General features: G+C 40.9%; 4 protein-coding genes across 16 annotated transcripts in view; 3 read left to right on the top strand and 1 right to left on the bottom strand.

Annotated features, from left to right (window-relative positions):
- Window positions 1-9: 9 nt before the first annotated feature.
- LOC129786250 (UPF0687 protein C20orf27 homolog) lies at window positions 10-3,177 on the top strand. Of its 2 annotated transcripts, none has more exons than XM_055821147.1 (2): window positions 10-342; window positions 2,484-3,177. In XM_055821147.1, exons 1-2 carry the CDS (start codon window positions 318-320, stop codon window positions 3,050-3,052), a joined length of 594 nt encoding a protein of 197 aa, XP_055677122.1. In that variant the 5' UTR covers window positions 10-317; the 3' UTR covers window positions 3,053-3,177. The 2 variants fall into 2 exon arrangements, with proteins under 2 accessions (XP_055677122.1, XP_055677113.1); XM_055821138.1 differs by having other exon boundaries at window positions 55-342; window positions 2,481-3,177.
- A 94-nt stretch (window positions 3,178-3,271) lies between these two features.
- LOC129786233 (mediator of RNA polymerase II transcription subunit 12) lies at window positions 3,272-11,647 on the top strand. Of its 2 annotated transcripts, XM_055821113.1 has the most exons (6): window positions 3,272-6,298; window positions 6,365-7,889; window positions 7,964-9,416; window positions 9,474-10,041; window positions 10,270-11,241; window positions 11,314-11,647. In XM_055821113.1, the coding sequence occupies exons 1-6, from the start codon at window positions 3,655-3,657 to the stop codon at window positions 11,472-11,474; spliced, it is 7,323 nt and encodes a 2,440-aa protein (XP_055677088.1). In that variant the 5' UTR covers window positions 3,272-3,654; the 3' UTR covers window positions 11,475-11,647. The 2 variants fall into 2 exon arrangements, with proteins under 2 accessions (XP_055677088.1, XP_055677077.1); XM_055821102.1 differs by having other exon boundaries at window positions 7,964-10,041.
- Window positions 11,648-11,914: 267 nt separating this feature from the next.
- On the top strand, window positions 11,915-13,917 carry LOC129786225 (peptidyl-prolyl cis-trans isomerase D). Its single transcript, XM_055821089.1, has 3 exons — window positions 11,915-12,076; window positions 12,140-12,360; window positions 12,422-13,917. Exons 1-3 carry the CDS (start codon window positions 12,007-12,009, stop codon window positions 13,214-13,216), a joined length of 1,086 nt encoding a protein of 361 aa, XP_055677064.1. The 5' UTR covers window positions 11,915-12,006; the 3' UTR covers window positions 13,217-13,917.
- A 944-nt stretch (window positions 13,918-14,861) lies between these two features.
- The window catches only part of LOC129786103 (neuropeptides capa receptor), a 39,206-nt gene continuing 33,409 nt past the window's right edge, over window positions 14,862-20,658 (bottom strand). For all 11 annotated transcript variants that reach the window (XM_055820941.1, XM_055821000.1, XM_055820932.1 and 8 more), the window contains exon 12: window positions 14,862-15,720. In XM_055820941.1, coding sequence (XP_055676916.1) covers window positions 15,463-15,720 — 258 coding nt within the window. In that variant the 3' untranslated portion in view covers window positions 14,862-15,462. The remainder of the gene's footprint in view (window positions 15,721-20,658) is intronic.

Raw genomic sequence — 20,658 nt, 5'->3', positions numbered from 1 at the left:
AGCTGATCCACTACCGCCACACATGTGATAAAAGTTGAAGATAAAAATCAGTTGAAAATTGACTCTTTTTGTGTTCGGTTGTGTTTTTTCATTCGTGGCTTCCTCTGCAATCTCCATGGTATCTATTCTGGGGCAATTTAGATAATTTACAATCTCTCTAGTGGAAGTGGCGTGAAGAAAAGTAATGGACAGACCAAGGGGACCTTCAAGGAAATTTTTCTATTGATCCTTTCCGAAAGTATCAGCTACAGTGCCCCCATCAGCCCCAAAATTAAAGAAATTCCCTCGAGAAGAAGAAAAGGAGGCATTTCTAAAAAATGAGTACCGCCGCAGCGTCTTCAGGTAAATTCCTCCGGATCCTTTTGGTAGATTTCCTATGGGAAAGAAGAGATTAGCAAAATGGAAAAAAAATTTGCATATTTCTCAATCAATAGCGGTCGTGCCGGGGGGATGTGAGAACGTGCCTAAAATGCCAATAGCCAAAGAACAACAAGAATGTTGAATTTTGCTTGTTGTGCAAATAAACGAAAAATCATTTTCATTCTATCGCTCTGCCATAAATAAAAGTCCAATTTTTTTGCACCTACGTGAATTCTCCGCGATCTCTCCCTCCTGGTCGCGCCCCTGAGCAAATAGCATACAATTGGATATGCTCTCGGGCTGTTGGCGTGTGAGGTAAATAAGCGAGTGGGAATAAAATAGAGCTCCTCTCTTCAAGTGGTGGCAGCTTTAATATGTCGCGCACCATTGTTATTATCAGACTCCCTATCAGTGCTCTCTCTTTGCTATCAAAACTCCTCCATTCACGGGATTCGCACAACCAGAACATATAACATCCCAGAATTGCGCACTGAACTTGATGTTAGCACATTCAATTTGTGTTTTCTATTAAAGAAAAAATTCTACTAAATCACTGACTAAACTCATGATCAAACATGCGTGACTATTTTGCAAAAAAGTTGTATTTTGGCTTAAATTAATCAAAAACTTGTGATTGGTTTTAAATCAATCCTTTGGCATTGAAAAATCCTTTAAAATTTTTCATAAAAAGGGTCAGTTTGATGCCAAGTCACACTATCTCAAACCATTTGACCTTTAGAATAATATATTTTATTCTAGAGAGAGCATTTGGGTGGATTTTAATATTAATAAATCGCCTTTCAGTGCGAGAAAATTCAGAAATGAGATGAGTTAAACTGGAAGACCTTCGATTAGCCGCCAAATGCACTTTTCCATTTAAATTTCATTGAGATTTCCATACAGTGTGGCAAACAAAATAATGATCAGATGCCAAGCATTATTAGGAGGAAGTGGGGCTAATCATTTCGCAACAAAACATACCCAACATAAGCAAGTTTTTAAATTATTTCAATGCTAAACAACTGCTAAGAGTAGAAGACAAATTGAATAATTTGTTTTTGCAGAAATTAAAATGATTCTTTTAATAGCTCAAATCCTAATCTCGCAATTCTCTCTCGCAAAAACCAGCATTGTAGCACGGATCATAAATTCCAAGTCTTTCCCATGAATTTTTTGGAATATTCATTGAGAAAACGTGCAGATTATATAAAAATAATCATATATTCAATAAATATTTAATCACTTTGTAAAATCTTTCTTTTATTGAAAAAATAATGGGAATTTTAGCTTTATTAAATTGATAATTTTATGTTAATTTTTCTAGATAAAATTCTTTTCTGATTATGCCCCACTTTGATGTTTTAAACCTTTTCCTTATTAGTCAAGCATTGAACAAGTTTTGGGAAAAATAATAATGATTTTCTGCAGTTAAATAGATTTTTCCTATTTTTTGGATAATTTATTTATTTCGTAAGTTTTAGTGTTATCTTCCGGATCTTCTCGAAAGAGTTTGAAAACTCTTTTTTTCCAGGAATTGAAATTGTTTTTAAATCTCTAAAATTAACTAATCTAACTATCTGGCTAGACTAGAGTATCGAGGAAGAGGTAAAAAATAGTATCAGAAAGAAAATACTCCCAGGAAGTCTTTTTAAAAATAGAATTACGCAGAAAATATGCGTCGAATGCAAAGATAGCACGCAATATTGTCAGTTCATCATCATTTGAAGAGGCTCCCACACAAAACTGATAAGCTTTATGATAATTTGTGTACAATAATAATGTATAAAGTCGTAAAGAAAACACTTTAATTAACCATTAATTTCCGATAAGAAACAAATGATTATCTGTCTATTTTTGATTAATTCTTTCCTTTAAAAAGTATATTTTTTAACGGAATGATAAGCCCCTCGTGTAGTGGGAATGACCTACATATTCTCTCTTTAGCCTTTTACGAACTTGAAATAATAATCTTTGCCAAAAAAAAATTATTATCCAATCGACTTGAAAAGCCTTTTTAAATTGTTCGTGCAGCTAAATGGGATTTACTACAAAAATCGTCAATTTTGACATCCTTCCAAGGTTTTTAAGGATATTCTTTTTTTTTCCTTTTTACATTTCAGCAGACCATTGTCATCCTCATCATCACGATCATCACGTGCACTTTGATGAATCAGCCATAAAGGAGAATTTGGAAGCAGACAACAGTATTGTGTACCAGAAGAGTGGAGAGGATGGTGTGCTGGTTCATCTGGGATTCCTACAGATAAATCATCGATATTTGTTGGAGCTGCAGCTGCCTTCAACGGTGTCACCAGCCTTCCTATTTGGTGAGAGGATTGCACTAAGCAGAGATGAGAGGTGCCTACCCAATGTCAATTGCAAATACATCGAGTTTACGGGAAAAGTGGGAGGACACTATGATCTAAAGGTGGAATTCCTGGCGCATAAAGAGAAACTCCTTCGGGAGGAGCTGCATTTGGTGAATGTTCAGAATTTCGAAGAGAAACTAAAGCTGGTACTCAGTGCGAGAGTCCTGGGACGTGGAAAGGGTACACCAATGCTGAGGAATGGAATCCACTGTGTGGGAGTTGAGCAAGATGAGGAATCCGAAGCTTCCGACTGGCAGGGCTTCTCAAAGGGAGAGGGGTCAAAAGGTGATGATGATGATCCTGAGAAGGAGGTTGATGATTAAATTTTCCTATAAATAGCCTTTTATTAGCTCAAAAGAACAACAATTTTAAAAGAAAATCTATTTCCTTGTAGATTTAATGAATTTTATCCATTTTAACGGAAATAAAAATTTAAAAAGCAAGAAAAGGCATGAAATTTTCCCGCCAAAATGTTCCTACTCCCGTAAAACAAACTAGAGATGGTTTGATATCAATTCCATAGATTCTCCGTGGGACACACATTGGACACTTCCACTTGTCCAACAGGGATGATGGTGAAAATTTCTTTTCTGTTTTCTCACTGTATTTTTCCCATTTTTTGGGAAATTAGTGCATAAAAATGTAGTTAAAGTCCAAAGTGTTGAGAAAAGTAGAAAATTCTAAAACACAAGCAGTCTTTTGGGGTGAAAATTGCATGGAAATTTTGTGAGATTATTTTGACAGCCACACCAAGCCCCGCAATGGCTGACTTGAACCAATTTTCCTAAATTCCACAGCCTATTTTTCATTTTTCCCCACAAATAAGAAGCATTTTCACTCCTCCGGGAGTCTCTGCAAGTGCCCCAAAAGCTGAGGAGGGGGAAAGTTTAGTGAATAAGTGGTGAAAAAGTAATAAAAAGAAACAATGTCTGTGTACAACCTGATTTATGACATGAAGAAGAAGAGGCCCCTGAAGAGACCTCGCCTGGGGCCCCCGGATATCTATCCGCAGGAAGCGAAGCAGAAAGAGGATGAACTCACCTCGTCGAATGTTAAACAAGGCTTCACACTCCTGCCGCATATGGAGGAATTCGGTACGGCGAGGAATTACAATGTTACAGCAAACAAGGTTGGTTCGTACTTCAATGCAATCCTGGCCAGGAAGGAGGAGCTCATGACGCTCCCCGATTCAGGGCGAAAGAAGCAACAAATCAATCCGAAGGATAACTTTTGGCCAGTTACGGCGAGAACAAAGGCTACCCTTGATACGTGGTTCAAGGATCTCGCAGGAACAAAGCCGCTCGTGAGTCTGGCCAAGAAGGCGCCATCCTTCAATAAGAAAGAGGAGATCTTTGCAATTTTGAGTGAGAATCAAGTAAGCATGCAGCGGGCAGCGTGGTTCATTAAATTGAGCTCTGCATACACTGTTGCGGTTTCCGAGGCAAAGATAAAGAAGCGTCAAATGCCAGACCCGGCCACTGAATGGACGGGGACAATGATAAAATTCATGCGAGAGCTCATTCCGAAACTTCACGAGCACTACTACCAGGGAGTTTTGCCGGAGAAGCTTCAGAGTAGCTCTGCAAGTAGCTCTACACCTACTTCCTCCGCCTCATCCACATCCATCACAAATACCGTCCCTACACCCCTCACAAGCCCCGCTTCCAGTATGCATAGCCCTGGGAATCTTGGTTCCACACCCTCATCAACTCTCTTAGCACCCCCATCGCCACAAGATGAGCACAAACTAGCCCTGAAGCAGTGGACCTACTGCATGCAGCTCAGCAAATACATGTACGAGGAGGGATTGTTGGATAAGCACGAGTTCCTCAATTGGATACTCGATCTGCTCGATAAAGTACGTTCCCAGCCCACCGATGATGGTCTCCTTAAGCTCTTCCTGCCACTCGCATTGCAATACATGTCAGATTTCGTGCAATCTGAGCGTCTCTCTCGACGTCTCGCTTATCTGGTTTGCAAGAAGATGGGACACATGATCAACAGTGCTGTTGAGAATAGGCACCTCATGTCTCAGGAAACAGCTGCAGCCGCAACAGCAGGTAATGTGAAGACGGAACCAGCAGAAGCACAAAATACAGATGCCTCGAAGAATCCGGAGAATGCTGATGCCAAGGAAAATCTCAATAAGACAGGAGCAAAGAGTGCACCGGTAAATGGTGTGCAATCTACCAATCCTTACACCTTCTTCAGCGATTACATGAATTGTGCTCATCACAGGGATTTAATTCTTCAGTGGAGTGCAATAATTCAGGTGATCACCATTGAATGCCCAACAGCTCTGGTTTGGTGTGGAATCGGGGAGAATAGAGCCTCATCAATTTTCATTGGAAGCCCCCTGGATCACTTACCAATCTCCCCATCTTCTCTGCCAATGCCGCCACGTTTTACACAGGCGAATGAGGAGATCCGGAAGCAATTGCGTGTTGTGGAGGAGAGCATAAAGATCCGCTCAAAGCACGCAGAGGCACGCTGGTGCACGGATAAGTGGCAGTCAGTGACGGGAAATACAGGGAATCGTATTCTATCCACACTCGATGCTCTCGATTCGCACTGCTTCGATCGCATGGACACCAATAACTCCCTCGAGACACTCTACACGAAAATCTTCCCACCAAACACTGTGACTTCCGCAGGGCCCAATGGGAGCTCCACGAAGGATCACACATCCGGAAGTGATGGGAAAGATGCAAAGATTGAGTATGATCCCAATCAAGATGCTCCCATTATAAAGATTCTCTGTGAATGGGCGGTATCGTGGCAGAGATGGGGGGAACACAGAGCAATGGCTGTGGCATGGCTGCTGGATAAGAGGCAGACGGAAGTGACGTCGTCAAATGAGAATGAAGCTACAAATGGGAATTCCGACGATAAGGATTCCATTAGCTCGGGAGCGGGGATTAATGGGTCTCCGGTCTTTCAGAAGATTCTCATGAACTTCCTGGATAATGATGCTCCAGTGCTGGAGGAGAATGGAAGCCCACAGAATCGATCGCAGTTCACGAATCTCGTTCATCTCTTCAGTGAACTCATTCGGCATGATGTCTTTTCTCATGATGGCTACATGTGTACGTTAATTGCACGTGGAGACCTCACGACAAAGGGAATTTCCGCCACACAACCTCATACGAATGTAATTCCTCCTGGGCCAATATCGAATCCCACAAAGACATCCCCAGGAATGCATCCAGGGCTCGATGAGGATGTCTTTGCGGGGATTGAGTTCAAGTCGAAGATTGAGGAATTTGATGATTCAAATGTGGACGATGATTTGGATAAATTGCTGCAGCACATCAAGTCTGATCAGCAAAACTCCATGGATGCTCCGGATAGCCCCAAAGATCCCGACAATTCCACACAAGGGGCATCACACATTGGAATTGGGACGGATTCAACGGTTTCCCGGCACTTTCTCTACACCAAACACTTCCCACTCAGCCAAGATGGTGACATGGCTTCCCAACATGATTGCAATCAACGCTACATCCTCCTCTTTGGTGTTGGGAAGGAAAGAGATGAGAAGAAGCATGCCGTGAAGAAAATGTCCAAAGGTTAGTTGAAGAGGAAAAGTTTTTTCTTTAAAATCTCATCAAAAAAACATTTTTTTTTTTTTTCAGAAATTTGCAAACTCTTCTCGAAAAAATTCAGCATTGACGTGGCTGAGGGGGGTAAGGTGAAAAAACATTCCAGGAGTGAATTTAACTTTGAATCAACCACCAATAAATGCCAGGCAATGTCCTACTTTGACCAGCACTTTGTCACTTGGCAGTGTGCTGTGACTGTGCAGGAGATGCTCAATAGTTTTGCACTGGGAAACAGCAACTATCTCCCTGTGCAGGAGCACGTTGCCTTCCTCTTCGACCTCATGGAGATGGCATTTAATATCTACGGACTCATTGATATGTGCATTCAGATTCTCAAGGAATTGCCCGAAGTTGAGAGTCAGTTGATATCGAAGAATTCCATTTTGGTGAGGAACTACACGACCTCATTGAGTCTCTACGTAGTTGGGGTGCTGCGAAGGTACCACTGCTGCTTACTTTTGTCTCCGGAACAGACTTCGGCGGTATTTGAGGGGCTCTGCAAGGTGGTAAAACACGTCACAAATCCCGGAGATTGTAGTTCAGCCGAGAGATGCATCCTGGCGTATCTCTTTGATCTCTACAGCTCGTGTTCGTTGCTAAAGACAAAACCCCAACCCACGGAGCCCTTCCACAATGCCTATCCGAAGATAAAACAAGCTCTCTACTCGGCTGTTCAAATTCAAGCCTCAACACATCCCTACAATCCGCAATTTATGATTGAAATCCTCACACAGCCAAAGCGTGGGGGGAAGATTGAAGCTGGCTGGGGGAGACCACTCAATGACTCTGCTGCCAATCGCTATAGCTTCGTCTGCAATGCCATTCTCGCTGTTGTACGGGAGAATGACAATGATCGGCTAAATGACATTGCTGCCACGTGTGCTGAACTAACTGCCTGCTGCAATGCCCTCAGTGCTGAATGGCTTGGAGCTCTGGTGGCCCTCTGTGGTTCCAGCAATGACACATTCTATCCGGACATTGTGTGCCAGGTGGATGTTCAGAATTTGAGTATTCACAATGCCCTGGCTGTCTTTACGTGCATCCTTGTGGCACGTCATTGCTTCTCCCTGGAGAATTTTGTCGCCAGTGTTGCTCTTCCGGCTCTTGTGGCTATTTGCAATGGAACTGGACGCGATATGACGCCCGAGGCTGAAGCTGGAGCACGTCTCACGTGTCACCTTCTCCTGAGACTCTTCAAGACAATTGAAATTCCCCAACCAGGCCTCTATTCCGTCAGCACATCACCCAATCCCATCATTTCTGGACCAGCGTGCAACATAAAACTGAGCTGTGATCGTCACTTGTTGGCGGCAGCACATAAAAATATCGCCGTTGGACCTGTATTGGCCGTTCTCAAAGGAATCCTCGTGGTTGGCGATGCAATGGCGCACAAGGCATCCTCAGTGCACAGTAGTGGGAAGCGCAGTGGACTCAACACGCCCGTTCATCCCGGAAGTACTCCCAAAAGTATGGGAAGTGCTGGAGACTTGAGCCACATCCTGGGAACAAGTGAATTTGGACTTTTGGGGAATTGCGATGAGCCAATGCTGGATTCCTCGTAAGTATTCTTTCTTTATTTTTTTTCAGCAAGAAGAAGAAAGTTTGATTAAAAATAAATTCTCATTTTTGCAGTCAACAAAATCACAGCGTTCACAGTGAGAATGCATCGAGTTTGTATGATTTTGCTCAGCATGTTCTACGGCAAATTTGCTCCCAAGAATGGGTTCTTGAGCGATGCCTACAGAATGCGGAAGAACTATGCCTACCGGGGATGCTAATTGACCCAATGTTGACACCAAAACAAGCTCAAAGACTTCTCCATATGATTTGCTATGCGGAGAATGAGTCCAACATGAAGGCAGAGATGGATCAAAAGTCCATCATTGTGCGGATTTTGGAGAATTTAGAGCAGTGGTCTCTGAGGATTTCTTGGCTTGATTTGCAGCTCATGTTCAAGCAGACCAATTCGAATTCAGCTGAACTCACTAATTGGTTGGATACGGTGGCAAGGGCGGCCATTGATGTTTTCCAAGTTAGTCCTGTGGCGACAAAACAGGAAAAACCTTCAATTTGGTTGGTGGCACCACTTGTTTCGAAGCTACCGAGTCAGGTTCAGGGAAGAATCCTGCGTGTGGCTGGACAAGTGCTCGAGAGTACGAATATCTTTGGTGCAAAGGGACGTGATAGCGGCAATGGGGGCAACAATGGTGGAGGGAGTTGCAGTAAAAGAAAGGCCACACCGCAATTGAGCCATCAACCATTCTTGGGGCTTGTTTTGACGTGTCTCAAGGGTCAAGATGAGCAGAAGGAGGGCTTATTGACTTCCCTGCACACCCAACTGTCGCAATTCCTTCAGTCCAACAAGGAAATGGAAAGAATTGGTGGGATTGAGGATCCACAGGGGAGAGAATCGATGTTGGATGCGCTACAACTTCGTTTTTCCCTTGTTGGGGGGATGTTTGACTCAATACAGAAGAATGCCGCCTCCACAACAGACTGGGCAATCCTCCTTGCTCAATTAATCTCTCAAGGTGTCATTGACTTGACCAACAACTCCGAACTCTTCACCACCGTCGTTGATATGTTGGCTACATTAATTCACTCAACTCTCGTGTCTGACAGTCAATCGGAACGCGATGACACGAAGAAATCCTACACGAATCTCATGAAGAAGCTACGAAAGGAGTTGGGTGACAAGAATAATGCCTCAGTGAAGTTTGTCCGGCAACTTTTGCCACTGTCGAAGCAAACTTGCGAAGTGATTGCATGCGACTCCGCAAGTAGCCTCACAGATACGAAGGGCAACAAAATCAGTGGGTTCGACAGTATTGACAAGAAGTACGGACTGCGAATTGCTGATAAGCAGCGTGTTAGTGTGTGGGATTTGCTAGAAGGTCACAAGAATCCAGCACCATTATCCTGGGCATGGTTTGGTGCTGTCAAGATGGAGCGCAAACCACTGGCGTATGAAGATTCACATCGTTTACTCAAGTACCACACGCATAGCCTAACGAAGCCAAGTAGCTACTTCCATGAGCCACTACCTCTACCACCGGAGGACTTGGAGCCACTCCCCGAGAAACCGGTGAGTTTCGGTGACGCCTCTAAGCAGGACACATTGTTGAAAATGTTGTCTTTGCAGAAGGAGGATATGAAGGCGGACACTCCTTCGTCCGTTGATCAATCACCCAGTGCTATGATTGGCACAAATGGACGGGTGAAACCAAAGGGACGTCGACCGAGGAAGCCCAAACCCGGCCCCGCAAATATTCCCATCAATCAGCCACAGCAACCACAACCACCTCCGCAGCAGCAACAGCAGCAGCAGCAGCAGCAACCGATGCAAACGCAAATGCCCAACAACCCAATGAATCCCATGCAAATGAACATGGGGAATCAGATGAATCCGGGGATGCAGCAATACCAGCAAGCTCCAGGGGGGATGGGCCAGAATCCGGGTCAAATGATGCCAGGGCCACAGATGCAGCAGGGCAATCCAATGCAAGGTGGGCCCGTGGGGGCTCAGGCGCAGCAGCAACAAAATCCCGGTGGTATGGGTTTCGGCGTGGGGGGACCACAAATGGGCCAGGGTGGTCCACAGCAGCAGCCACAGGGACAACAGCAGGCTCCTCAGCAATGGGGTGGGTTCAATCCGATGCAGCAGCAACAGCAGCAAATGATGTACAATCAACAAGCAATGGGGCAACAAAGTGAGTTCTTTTTATTTAGGCTTCATCAATTCAATTTAACTCTCTCCCGCTCAATTTAGTAACAAAATACTAATACAACAAGTCTTTTATCCTCAAAGTCCTAGGATATTCCTTGGCCTGAGTTTCAACTAATAAATGAAGCAACAACAACAACATATAACAAACTAATCCCTGTTAGATTAAAGAGAAAGAAAAGTTTTTAAAGAAACTTTTTTTGGTTGATTTTAGTAAATCGCTTCGAACGACCAAGCATGACGAACCAATCGAAGCAGGCTCTATCGAATATGCTGAGGCAGCGACATCCATTTATTGGGGGAAACCAACCAGGAAATGCGGCTAACTTTAACATACAGCAGCAGCAACAGCGACAGCAGCAGCAACAACAGCAGCAACAGCATCAATTTATGCGGAACACATTGCGTGCAAACTTGGGCGCACAAATGGGTCCAAATCAGGCGATGAATCCCGTGATGGGGCAGACAATGAATCAGCCCATGGGGCAGATGGGACAGACAATGGGTGGGCAAGGAATGGGTCCGGGTGGGATGATGAACCAGCAATCACAGATGGGTCAGAATCCCATGAGTCAAGCTCAAGCGGCGCCACAGACGATGATGGCACAAGGTGGTGCGATGATGGCAACTGCAGGGGGTGCAATGATGAATCAGGCAGGTGGTGGAATGGGCCAGACGAGTGGAATTGGTCAGGGCCCGAGTGGGATGATGCAGCAACAACCGCAGCAAGCTCCGGGTGGGGGTGCAGCTGGTGGTGGGGCACAAATGGTTGCTCAGGGAATGGGAGCTGGTGGGATGCAGACCATACAGCAGGGGGGAAATCAGCAGGCAATGTTCCAGAATCAGCAGTATCAGGGAATGGCGCAGAACTTTGGCGGCTACGGTGGGCAGGGGATGAATCAGCAGAATGCCCCACAAACCATGATGGGGAATTTCAATCAAATGACCCCCCAGCGAACATCACAGGCAGAGTACATTGCACAGCAGAGAGCACTCCAGCAGAACCGTGGGCAGTACATGCAGCCCGCACCGAATGTCACAATGAACAATATGGTGGGTCAGGGAGCAGCACCACCGTATTCCCGCCAAGGGCAGACAGGTGGTAAACCAACTCAGGCGCAGCAGCAGCAATTCCAGCAAGCAAATCAACAGAGAATTCGTCAACAGATGATGATGCAGCAGCAAGGTAAGATTATCTGCACATTTCTGCTCACAGTGAGTTTCTTTTTTGTAACAATTTGAGGATCTTTTCTTGCAGGTATGGCACAGCAACCAAATCCTCAAGCTATGGGGCAAGGACAGGGTCAGGGAATGGGGCAACAACAGACACCAGCTCTTGTCGCGCAGCTCCAGCGGCAAATGCCAAATCAGCAAAATATGATGGGTCAGCAGTATCCACATCAACCACCACCATATTAGGATTCTCATCAGGCAGCTCAGACAGCCCCAGCAGGAAGTACAGCCATCTCAGTGAGATTGCGGGGGTATTAGAGAGTGTCAGGAATTTACAAATTCATTTTATATTTATTATTCATTTTATTTTTTTCAATACTGTGTAATCAAACGTAGTAAAATATCATTTTATCAACGGAGATTTTTTTTGTTTTTAATTTTTTGTGTGTTTTGGACATTCTGGGAGTTCTGGGAGATTCTGGAGATGAGGGAATTTCAGAATTTTCAGAAAAATCCCGCAAAACCTTTTCTTGATTTACTTTTAAATTGAAGTTTTTGAAGTTTTTAAAAGAATTTAAGAATTTTTTCAAAGAAAAATGAAAAAAAAAACGGATTTCCGGGATTTCTGGAAAGTTCTTCCTGTATTCCCAGAAAGTCAAGGTTTTCGTAGGAACTTCCGCGGATACAATTTGGTTGTACACATGCGCGCGTTAGAGGGTAGAAAAGAAAAACAACGCAAGAGATTTTTTTGCACATATTTCGTGGAATTTGTACCAAAATGGGCCTAAAGAAACCCCTTCCTGGGAATCCACTTGTTTTCCTGGACATCCGTATAAATGAGGAAAGAGGTGAGTGAAAAGATAATGAGATTTTGCCACGTATTGTGAGAAAATAATGGTTGTTTGTTAAAGTGGGACGAATGGTCATTGAGCTACGGAGGGATGTGGTTCCCAAAACAGCTGAGAACTTCCGTCTCCTGTGCAGGGGTGAGATTAAAGGTACATCCGGGAAGGTGTTGACGTATAAAGGAACGAAATTCCGTAAAGTTCAGCGGATTTTCATGGCACAAGGTGGTGATGTGGGTGAAAGTATCTATGGACCAACGTTTGAGGATGAGAACTTTATTCTCCAGGTTTGTTTGGGGTTCTTTAGTTCCTTGGAAAGGATGCTAATGATGTTGTTTGTCTATGCAGCATGACGAGGGAGCTGTATCAATGGCAAATTACGGAACACCAAACACCAACAGCTCGCAGTTCTTCATCACAGCTATCAATTGTTCCCATCTGGATGGGACAAATGTCGTCGTGGGCTACGTTCTCCGGGGTCTGGGTATTCTGGGTGAAATGGAGAAGTTCACAACGGACGAAGGTACCCCAACGGCGGATATTGTGATTGAGAATTGCGGAGAAATCTACGAGGGCATGGATTGGGGCTTCTGTGACAACGATGCAACAAATGACAAACTTCCACCGTATCCCCTGGACTGGGATGATTCAGTGTTGGAGTTCAATATCGAGCAAATGGTGAGTATTCTTACGAGAATAAGAAATGCGGGCAACTACCACTTCAAGAATGGAAACAATGTCGAAGCGATAAGGCGATACAACAAGGCCATTCGATACTATCAGTTCTTTAGCAATTCCACCACCCTAAGTGCACCTGATCGGTGTCAACTGGAGAAGGCCAATGCCATTAATTGCGTCAACATCGCTGCCGTCCACATGAAATCAAATAATTTCGTTGAAACAATCCAGGTATGCAGTGAGGCACTCAAGTTGCACCCAACCAATTCCAAGGCCCTCTTTCGCCGAGGCCAGGCTGAAATTGAACTTAAGAACTACGAAAATGCCATTAGTGACCTAAAGCGTGCCTACAATCTCGTACCCGAATCCAAAGTTATCCTTGACGAATTCAATCGGGCCAAACAATTTCTCATGGAGTACCGCGACAAGGAGAAAAAATCCTTCCAGAAGATGTTCAAGGCATAGTTTGTGGGGTGGGTGGGTGCATAATTAACGTGATAGTCCCCTCTCTCACTCACTCACTCACGTGGCTGGAAGGTTGCATGTTGAATAGAAATGAGGAGAGGAAGAGTTGTTGGATGGTGCACACAAAGTGCATGTACGTGGTGGAAATTTTTAACGAATCCTCCATATGGAGAATGTACGGCAGAGAGCATCTCTCGCCACATCTTTAATTAAGAATAATGCCCAAGACACTCATGTGTGATATGAACATTTGCACTAACTTGTTGAAATATCGCCTGCACACAGAGAAATCTCAATGCACAAATTTGCCTCCTCCTAAATGCAGAAACTTTTTAACATCTCGTTGAAAAAAAAAAGAATTTAATGCAGGGTATTTAAATAAACGAAAAAAACATATTTATATAAATGCGAATAGACATTTTTTTTAATTACAAGTTTGCGTGCAAAGAACATTACGAAAAAGTTACCGAAAATGAGTGTTCTTGATGCGAAGGTGTTTAAAGAGATGAAGAGAACTTCAGCAGACCATTGTTGGTTTCAAATCAACGGGTATTTTTTATCAACAGCGTACATACATTATATTAAATATATATTAGTAATTTAATCATTAAATATTAAATCGGAAAAATTATATATTTAGATGTGACTGTTTAATCACAATTAAGTAAAAATAATATATAAAATATTATTGATGAAAGAAATCTTTTAATATTTTTTCTTTGGAACTTTTCTAATTTTATTAGATCAGCGGAATCTGTTAATTAGGAACAACACGATATAATCATTATTTCCTGAAATTCTTTTTTATGAGCCGGAAATATCATAATTAGTGTTCGTATTAAATCTGATTAAAAACACCCCGGAAAATTATCAAATTTTCTAAAAAAAAAAAATACTAAATATCTACATCCCTCCATTTTCAACAATCGAAAGAATTAAATTCCATTGCAAAGCTCAACTCTGATTACACATAAAAATTGACTGAGTATGCTTTAAATATATCAAAAACTTACCATCATCATGAGATTTCGATGTTTTTCAGTTTCAGTGTTTTTGTAGTCAACTCCTTTTTTTTGACATGGCAGCCCTTATTAAGCTCATCAAATTAGGAATGAGTAAAATTTTAATGTGGGTTCGCAATGTGGCAAAGGGACTCATGTCTCTCATGGGCATTACCAAAATGGCAAAGCAGGGACTGAATTTATCTCAAACGAAAAAAAAAGGGGAAAAAGCCACCATTTCTTGTTGGTCAGAGTGGGTGGGAAAATACTGGTGGGTGATGAATTGGGGATGGTGACAAATGTTTTCAATTTTTCAAGTTAATTAATCCCACGCTGCTGGAGGAGTTGAAGGATACACTTTTCTACTTGTACACCAAAGTACATACTTACCTCTCCTTATTGAGCAGATTGATGCAACAACAGAAAGTTGTACCCGCGTGCACTCAAACCCCATTAAATTCCCCCCAAAGAGCAGGAAGATACAATGACTAGAACAATATAGATGTATGTTTTAAGGGGGATGGAATTGAAGGAGTTATATCCTGTTGCTGGTGTAGCGTGTTGTTTCAGGGCGAATGAAACTTCTTATATAAATTGTCAAGGGGCCGGGGCGGGGGTGGTTTCAATTGAAAGTTTTTGTCTGCTTTTCTTTTACCGCTTCTGTGGTTTAACCATCAATTTAATCTCATTTCATCTATTTTTATATATATAGTTTTGGCTTCAAAGTACAAATTTATATTTGTCCAGTGCTTTTACTATATTTTCCGTCTTTTAAGCTCTCTCTATTATATATCTTTTTCTTTGCTAATTTTTATTTCAACTTTTCTCAATAAAATCTCACAGTTTGAATCACAAAATTAAATTCATTTTATACGTTTAATTTCAATTACACACGTTTTTCTCATCTGCACTGACTCTCTTATCATTTTTACAGTACAAATGTTATAATACATTCTAAATCTTTACACAAATTCTTGAGATAAGATGTACACACATATTTTTTGCTTCTTTATTCTTTTTCTTTCCGAGTCTTTTAGCGCGGAAATGTGACGATGAGAAGGAAGATATTATCATGATAAGATCCCCTGCTGCCCTCCCCCTTATAGCTTTACTGTGAGAAAGACGAATGAGGGGGAGGGGAAGGGAGTTCTTGTGCTGTGCTAATGATTTTCTGCGCGCGATTAGACGACAATATGGGCGGGATGAGGGTACGACGAGTTCGTGGAATTTTAAATGAAAGATTTATTAAATACGCGTCTCGTCCCTCTCTTCGGGTTCCCTGTCGGTATTCCTGTGACTTCCGTTTGATGTGGAGAGAAGCGGTTGACCCAATGGTGAGGTCTTTTCCACTCCATCGACGAACCCTCCAGCCTCAGTTGAATCTGTGTTTGGGGTCACAGAAGAAACCGCTGTTGCGTAACACTTGGGACGTCCGTTGATACTGTTCCCAATTACCACAACCACATCAGACTTCTGACTCAGCTCCTGGGGGTTCTTCTCCTCCTGCGGAAATGGACCACAAAACAATTCCATTCATAAGAAGTTGGGTGATAATAAAATTTGCGCCTTCACGCCACCCCCCAACGCATGACGCTACTTTTCGTATAAGGGCAAAATTCTCGCACATATAACTTTTTCATAGCTTCGGGTATGTTGCATTATTTGATCAATTTGTACAACTCCATGAAGGAGGTGAAAGAAAAAGAATTCACCCTACGTCGAAAGGCGAGTTGAAGTGAATAATCCGAGACGATAGAGGTGGCAATAGGTGGAATTTCCTCTTAATGGGGAGAGTTTTCCTCAATGGGATTGCCCCTAATCACATTGAGATCACTTCTGTGCAGGAGTCTTCTTAATAAATTACGTCACCTCTCAGAGCTTCGGCCACACACTTCTTAACGAAATTAAAAGCAATTTGAAGACAAGTTTCAGCAGCAAGCCACCCCCCGTATTGCCCAAAAATATGGATTACTTTGTAAATTTAATATTGTTGGATAAAACTTTCGCAATTTAATTTTTCCACTTCAAAGTGAAATACACAGCATTTTTGGGGTATTCCCCCATGTGCTTGGGGGATGAAATAATTGGTCCTAAACGAAAAGGATGATAGTGTTGTACCCCATATACCATACATGGTGGAATATTGTGCTCCATATGTGGAAAATTTAATTTTTTTTCCACCCTACACCACTGAAATGTCCAAAAAATTGCCAAGAGCAACTTTTATTAATTGTTTATCCAACCCCCCTTTACACCCCCCTATCCCCCCTCGTATTATATGTGAGAAATTTATTAGCAAATTTTTCAATTCTCACAGGGATCTCTGCCCCAATGAAATTAATCCAAACTCGCTTTATGGATGAAAAAAGGGAAAGCACAAAAGCTATATTTTTCTCATATAAAAATTTCATTTACAGTACCAGTGGTGCCATGGCGTTAGTTTAACTACAAGAATGGATTTTTATTTGAAAAATTTATTTCTATCCCATAAAAAATCCAATTTATGGGATTATTTTGTAAGAAAGGAATTTTTGATGAAAAAATTATGATGAAAACATGATAATTTGTGCTTTCTTTTTAGCATACAAAATAGTATGGAGCTTTAAAGGGTGAATTTTTGAAAGAAAAATTCATGATAAAGGACATTTACAATTTTTTTTATCACTTCATTGCTTAAACGAACGTCGATATTTTTTCAAATAAACTTGATATAGGTTTGATAGGAAAAAATATTGAAATGACTATTTGAGGGGGAAGGCAGGCTCTTAAATTCATTTATTATATCGACATAGACTGTGCGTGGGTGAAAATGATTCAATAAATTCAAATAATTTGGCAATATTCCGTTGATGGGTGAATTTGGGTAAATAGTCAAAGGCACGAACAAGCTTTTGCCATCACCCACGTATCAATACATAGAATATTCTTTATTATTTTCAAAAAAAAAAAAATTATCTGTTCTGCCATAGAGCGACTACATTTTGTAAAAGTTAATCATGTCTCTGTCAATTAGGGATTCAAAAGGGCGTATTGTGTGTTGCCGAATGCTTCAACTGGTGGTATAGCTCTTTGCTTTAAATTAAGAAATCTCGTAATTAAACAGTGAATGCAGTTTTAAAAGGAGCACTTGGAGGTATGCACATGTGTAATTAAATACTTTCGTGTCGGTATGAGATATTTCATCAAGCTTTAAAGTGAATCTCATTAAACACACAAAACACCCACCCACCTCCCTTTTGTGCAATGTAACCCGTTTAAATTACAAATACCATGTGTACACCTTTGGAATTACATACTCAGGCGGTCGGTGATCTCTTTTGAGTGTGAAAAAGTGAGTTGGTGAGAAAATGGGGCGAAAAGAATGGAAACACCCTCGTAAAATGTCGACAGGACGAAAATTAGTTGAGAGCAAATTGGTGAAATATATGGTGGAACAATATATCGGCCACTTGCGCCGTTTAGCTTCCATGCTCGTAATTTAACTTTGCCACCGAAGAGGAAGAATAGCCAGGAAAAGAACAAGAAAAGTAAAAATGCTTCTGAGAAAGGTTGTGTAATGCACGAAACGCTGCTCAAAAGTAGACTTTTCAAGTTAATTTTGATAAAAATTAAATGCTTTGAAATTAATTATTTGAATTACATAAATTTTATTTATAATTAAATTCTGAAAGATACGTCAATGAGATTCTTCTTAACTTGCAAAAAAAATCGCTAATTTTTTTTTTAATCCAAAAGACGGTCATTTCTCCGAATTCATTGTCTTTCTCTCATTTATCTTTCAGCCCAAGAAAATGTTATTTGTTCACATTTTGAGAAGATAAATTTTTCTCTATTAATATTAATTTTTGAAGAAAAACCAGATACAGGCAGATGGCTCAAATGTGACCATTTTGCACTCAAGCTTACAAGAATAAGAAAAATTAATAAATTCTCTATAAAAATATGCAATATGAAGAGGAAGATTTCTTTGAAATAAAATGAAAATCTTTTATATTAAACTTTTGAAACAAATCCTACATGGTCGTTTTTGGCTCATTCTCCCCTAAAAAGGGAGAACATTATATATTGAGCTTTGGGATAAGCTGTGGGAAAAAACAAGAGAAACTCAACCACAGCTATGCACAAAAGTGCCCAGAAATATTTTCTGGAAACATTGTTTTTACTCGCATTTTCATTGTATGCGGAGAATAAAACTCTTGCCATGGCAAAAGCTTGGGGGGCTTTCTCGCAGAATGCAGGCTAGGACATCCACAAGATGAACGTTATGTAATGGTAGGAGAAATAAAAATAAAAATGCCTCTGTGGTCAGTTCATGATGTGAATAACATGCGGTATGGATGGCTCATAGAACTCCCAGAATCCTAATAACGTTGACACAATGGGCTGGAAAAGCATCCACGTGCGGTATGATGGGGTAAATCTGTAAGCTTCCTTTTTTTGAGATCACGTCCTGGATGACTTACAGAATATTATATTGATCTGGGCGGAAATAATAAATGAATTATGCGGGAGTTATTCAACAGTTTATGTACAAAAAAAAAACATTTTGCTTGCGAAGAGCGAGAGCAGAGAAGTTATTTTTTTTATTTCGGAGTTGTTGAATTTACGTATTTTTTAAGTATTTTCGCAATAAATGGGTCGTTTTCTGCTCATATTGTGGCTTCAATGCCATCAAAATTCCATCACCCACAAAAACCTTGAAAAAGAAAACTTTCCCATTCATAATTCAGCGATTGTGTGTTGCTTCTAAATAGAATATCTAAAATCTCATTCTACGCTTTTAGCAAATTTTTCTTGGGCCCTGTATATGTACTCAAAAGTCAAGCGAGGAAAATAAACTGCTGCGTGAGTGCGTGGTGTATGCGGGAGAAGGGCTAAAGAAGCCTTATATGTGAATTCAATTTTCAAATATTAAACAACAATTTTACGCAGAACTTCATCCTCCTTCCCCATCTCCCTTTGTAAATCCACAAAAATATGTATGTACCGTATAAAGTCTCTCCAGTCGCGGGCACAATCTCAAAAACCCCTTTAATTCCAATTTATACGATTCTTTTCCTCTGTTGTCGTCTCGCCCTAAAACCAAATATTTAGCGCCTTTCTTTTTTTCACATTTTTTCGTTTTCTTTTGCTTGTTTTCCATGTTTAGGAGAAAAGTGGTGAAAAATAAACATTGAAAACAGTCACGTAATAACAAAGTGTCGGCCATGGAAAAATTTCTCTCTGCCGAAGAAATCACATTTTTCACTCTCATTTTCCATACAAAGCTTCCCCCTCCAGCCAGCCATAAGCCTGTTTCTATGTATATAAGCCCTTCTTATGGTAATCAACCATTCAACGAAAGTACAACGTCTCGGGGACAGAATCAATTTACGTCGATTTGAATACCCATATCAAATGTCTTTCGACAATTTCCCCTAATGTATCTCTTACACACCTATAAATTTTACCTCCTGAACATGGCAAAATCCCAGGTAAATACAAAAGAGAAGGTGACTGATACAATTTGCAATATAAATGGGCTAGAATCACTTCGAGATGATGCTGCCACACGAAAAGAGTTGCTCATGTTACGGGATATTCACAGTTGAATGAATTACAATTACCTTTAGGGGAAAGGGGGGATCCCATGGAGCAATATACATTAAATATAATCTCTCAATATTTATCATTCATATATAGAATACACTCTGGGTGGGGGCTTTTTATGACGTCAGATTTCAGAGCTTTCAATTGCCATTGAAAATTCAATAAAAAGAAAAAAAAAGCTTTTCAAACAAATATTGGTATTAGATCTTAAATTTTGAAGCAAAAGATTAGCAAATTTTCCTACAATAGTAAATTGTGGGGGATTAAGATAAAGCGAGAATTTCGATTCTCATGAGACGAGACTCTCCGCAGACAGCCATTGATGGTCATGGGTATTGAATTACCTTTTCCATATAGCTAAAGAGATTCACATGAAGCTCCTCTTAAATCCAAAGTGATTTATTTGTGGGTGAAATGAAACATTCTGAATTGAATTTTAGTATTCAATTCACATATTTACCTTTCGCTCATTTATCAACTTGTTTATTGCATATAGTGGAATATACCATGAGAAAATAGAAAAGTAATAAACCTTGCGGGCTAGAATTCAATGTGATAGGCATGTGATAGGTCATATAGCCAAAAAGCTTTCCTTGAATAAGAAGAAGAAAAATATAAACGAAGCTGTGAACATTTTGTGAAAGATTTATAGCATTTTATATCCTCTTAGCGTTTTCTTAAATATTTAATACCTTGTTCTTGCTTTAATTCTCCTTTGCATGACTTCAAATTTAACCCAATTTATACAAGACTGAATGAGTTAAAAAATGCGTTAATTCTAAAAATGGAAAATAATTTCCTTCACAACGGATGTTTGACAAAGACAAATAACTCATCAAATTGACAAGTTCA

This window comes from Lutzomyia longipalpis, chromosome 1 (assembly GCF_024334085.1).
Source record: "Lutzomyia longipalpis isolate SR_M1_2022 chromosome 1, ASM2433408v1".
NCBI lineage: Eukaryota > Metazoa > Arthropoda > Insecta > Diptera > Psychodidae > Lutzomyia > Lutzomyia longipalpis.
The sequence above is the reverse complement of the archived record's forward strand: the minus strand, read 5'-3'. Positions and strand labels throughout refer to the sequence as shown.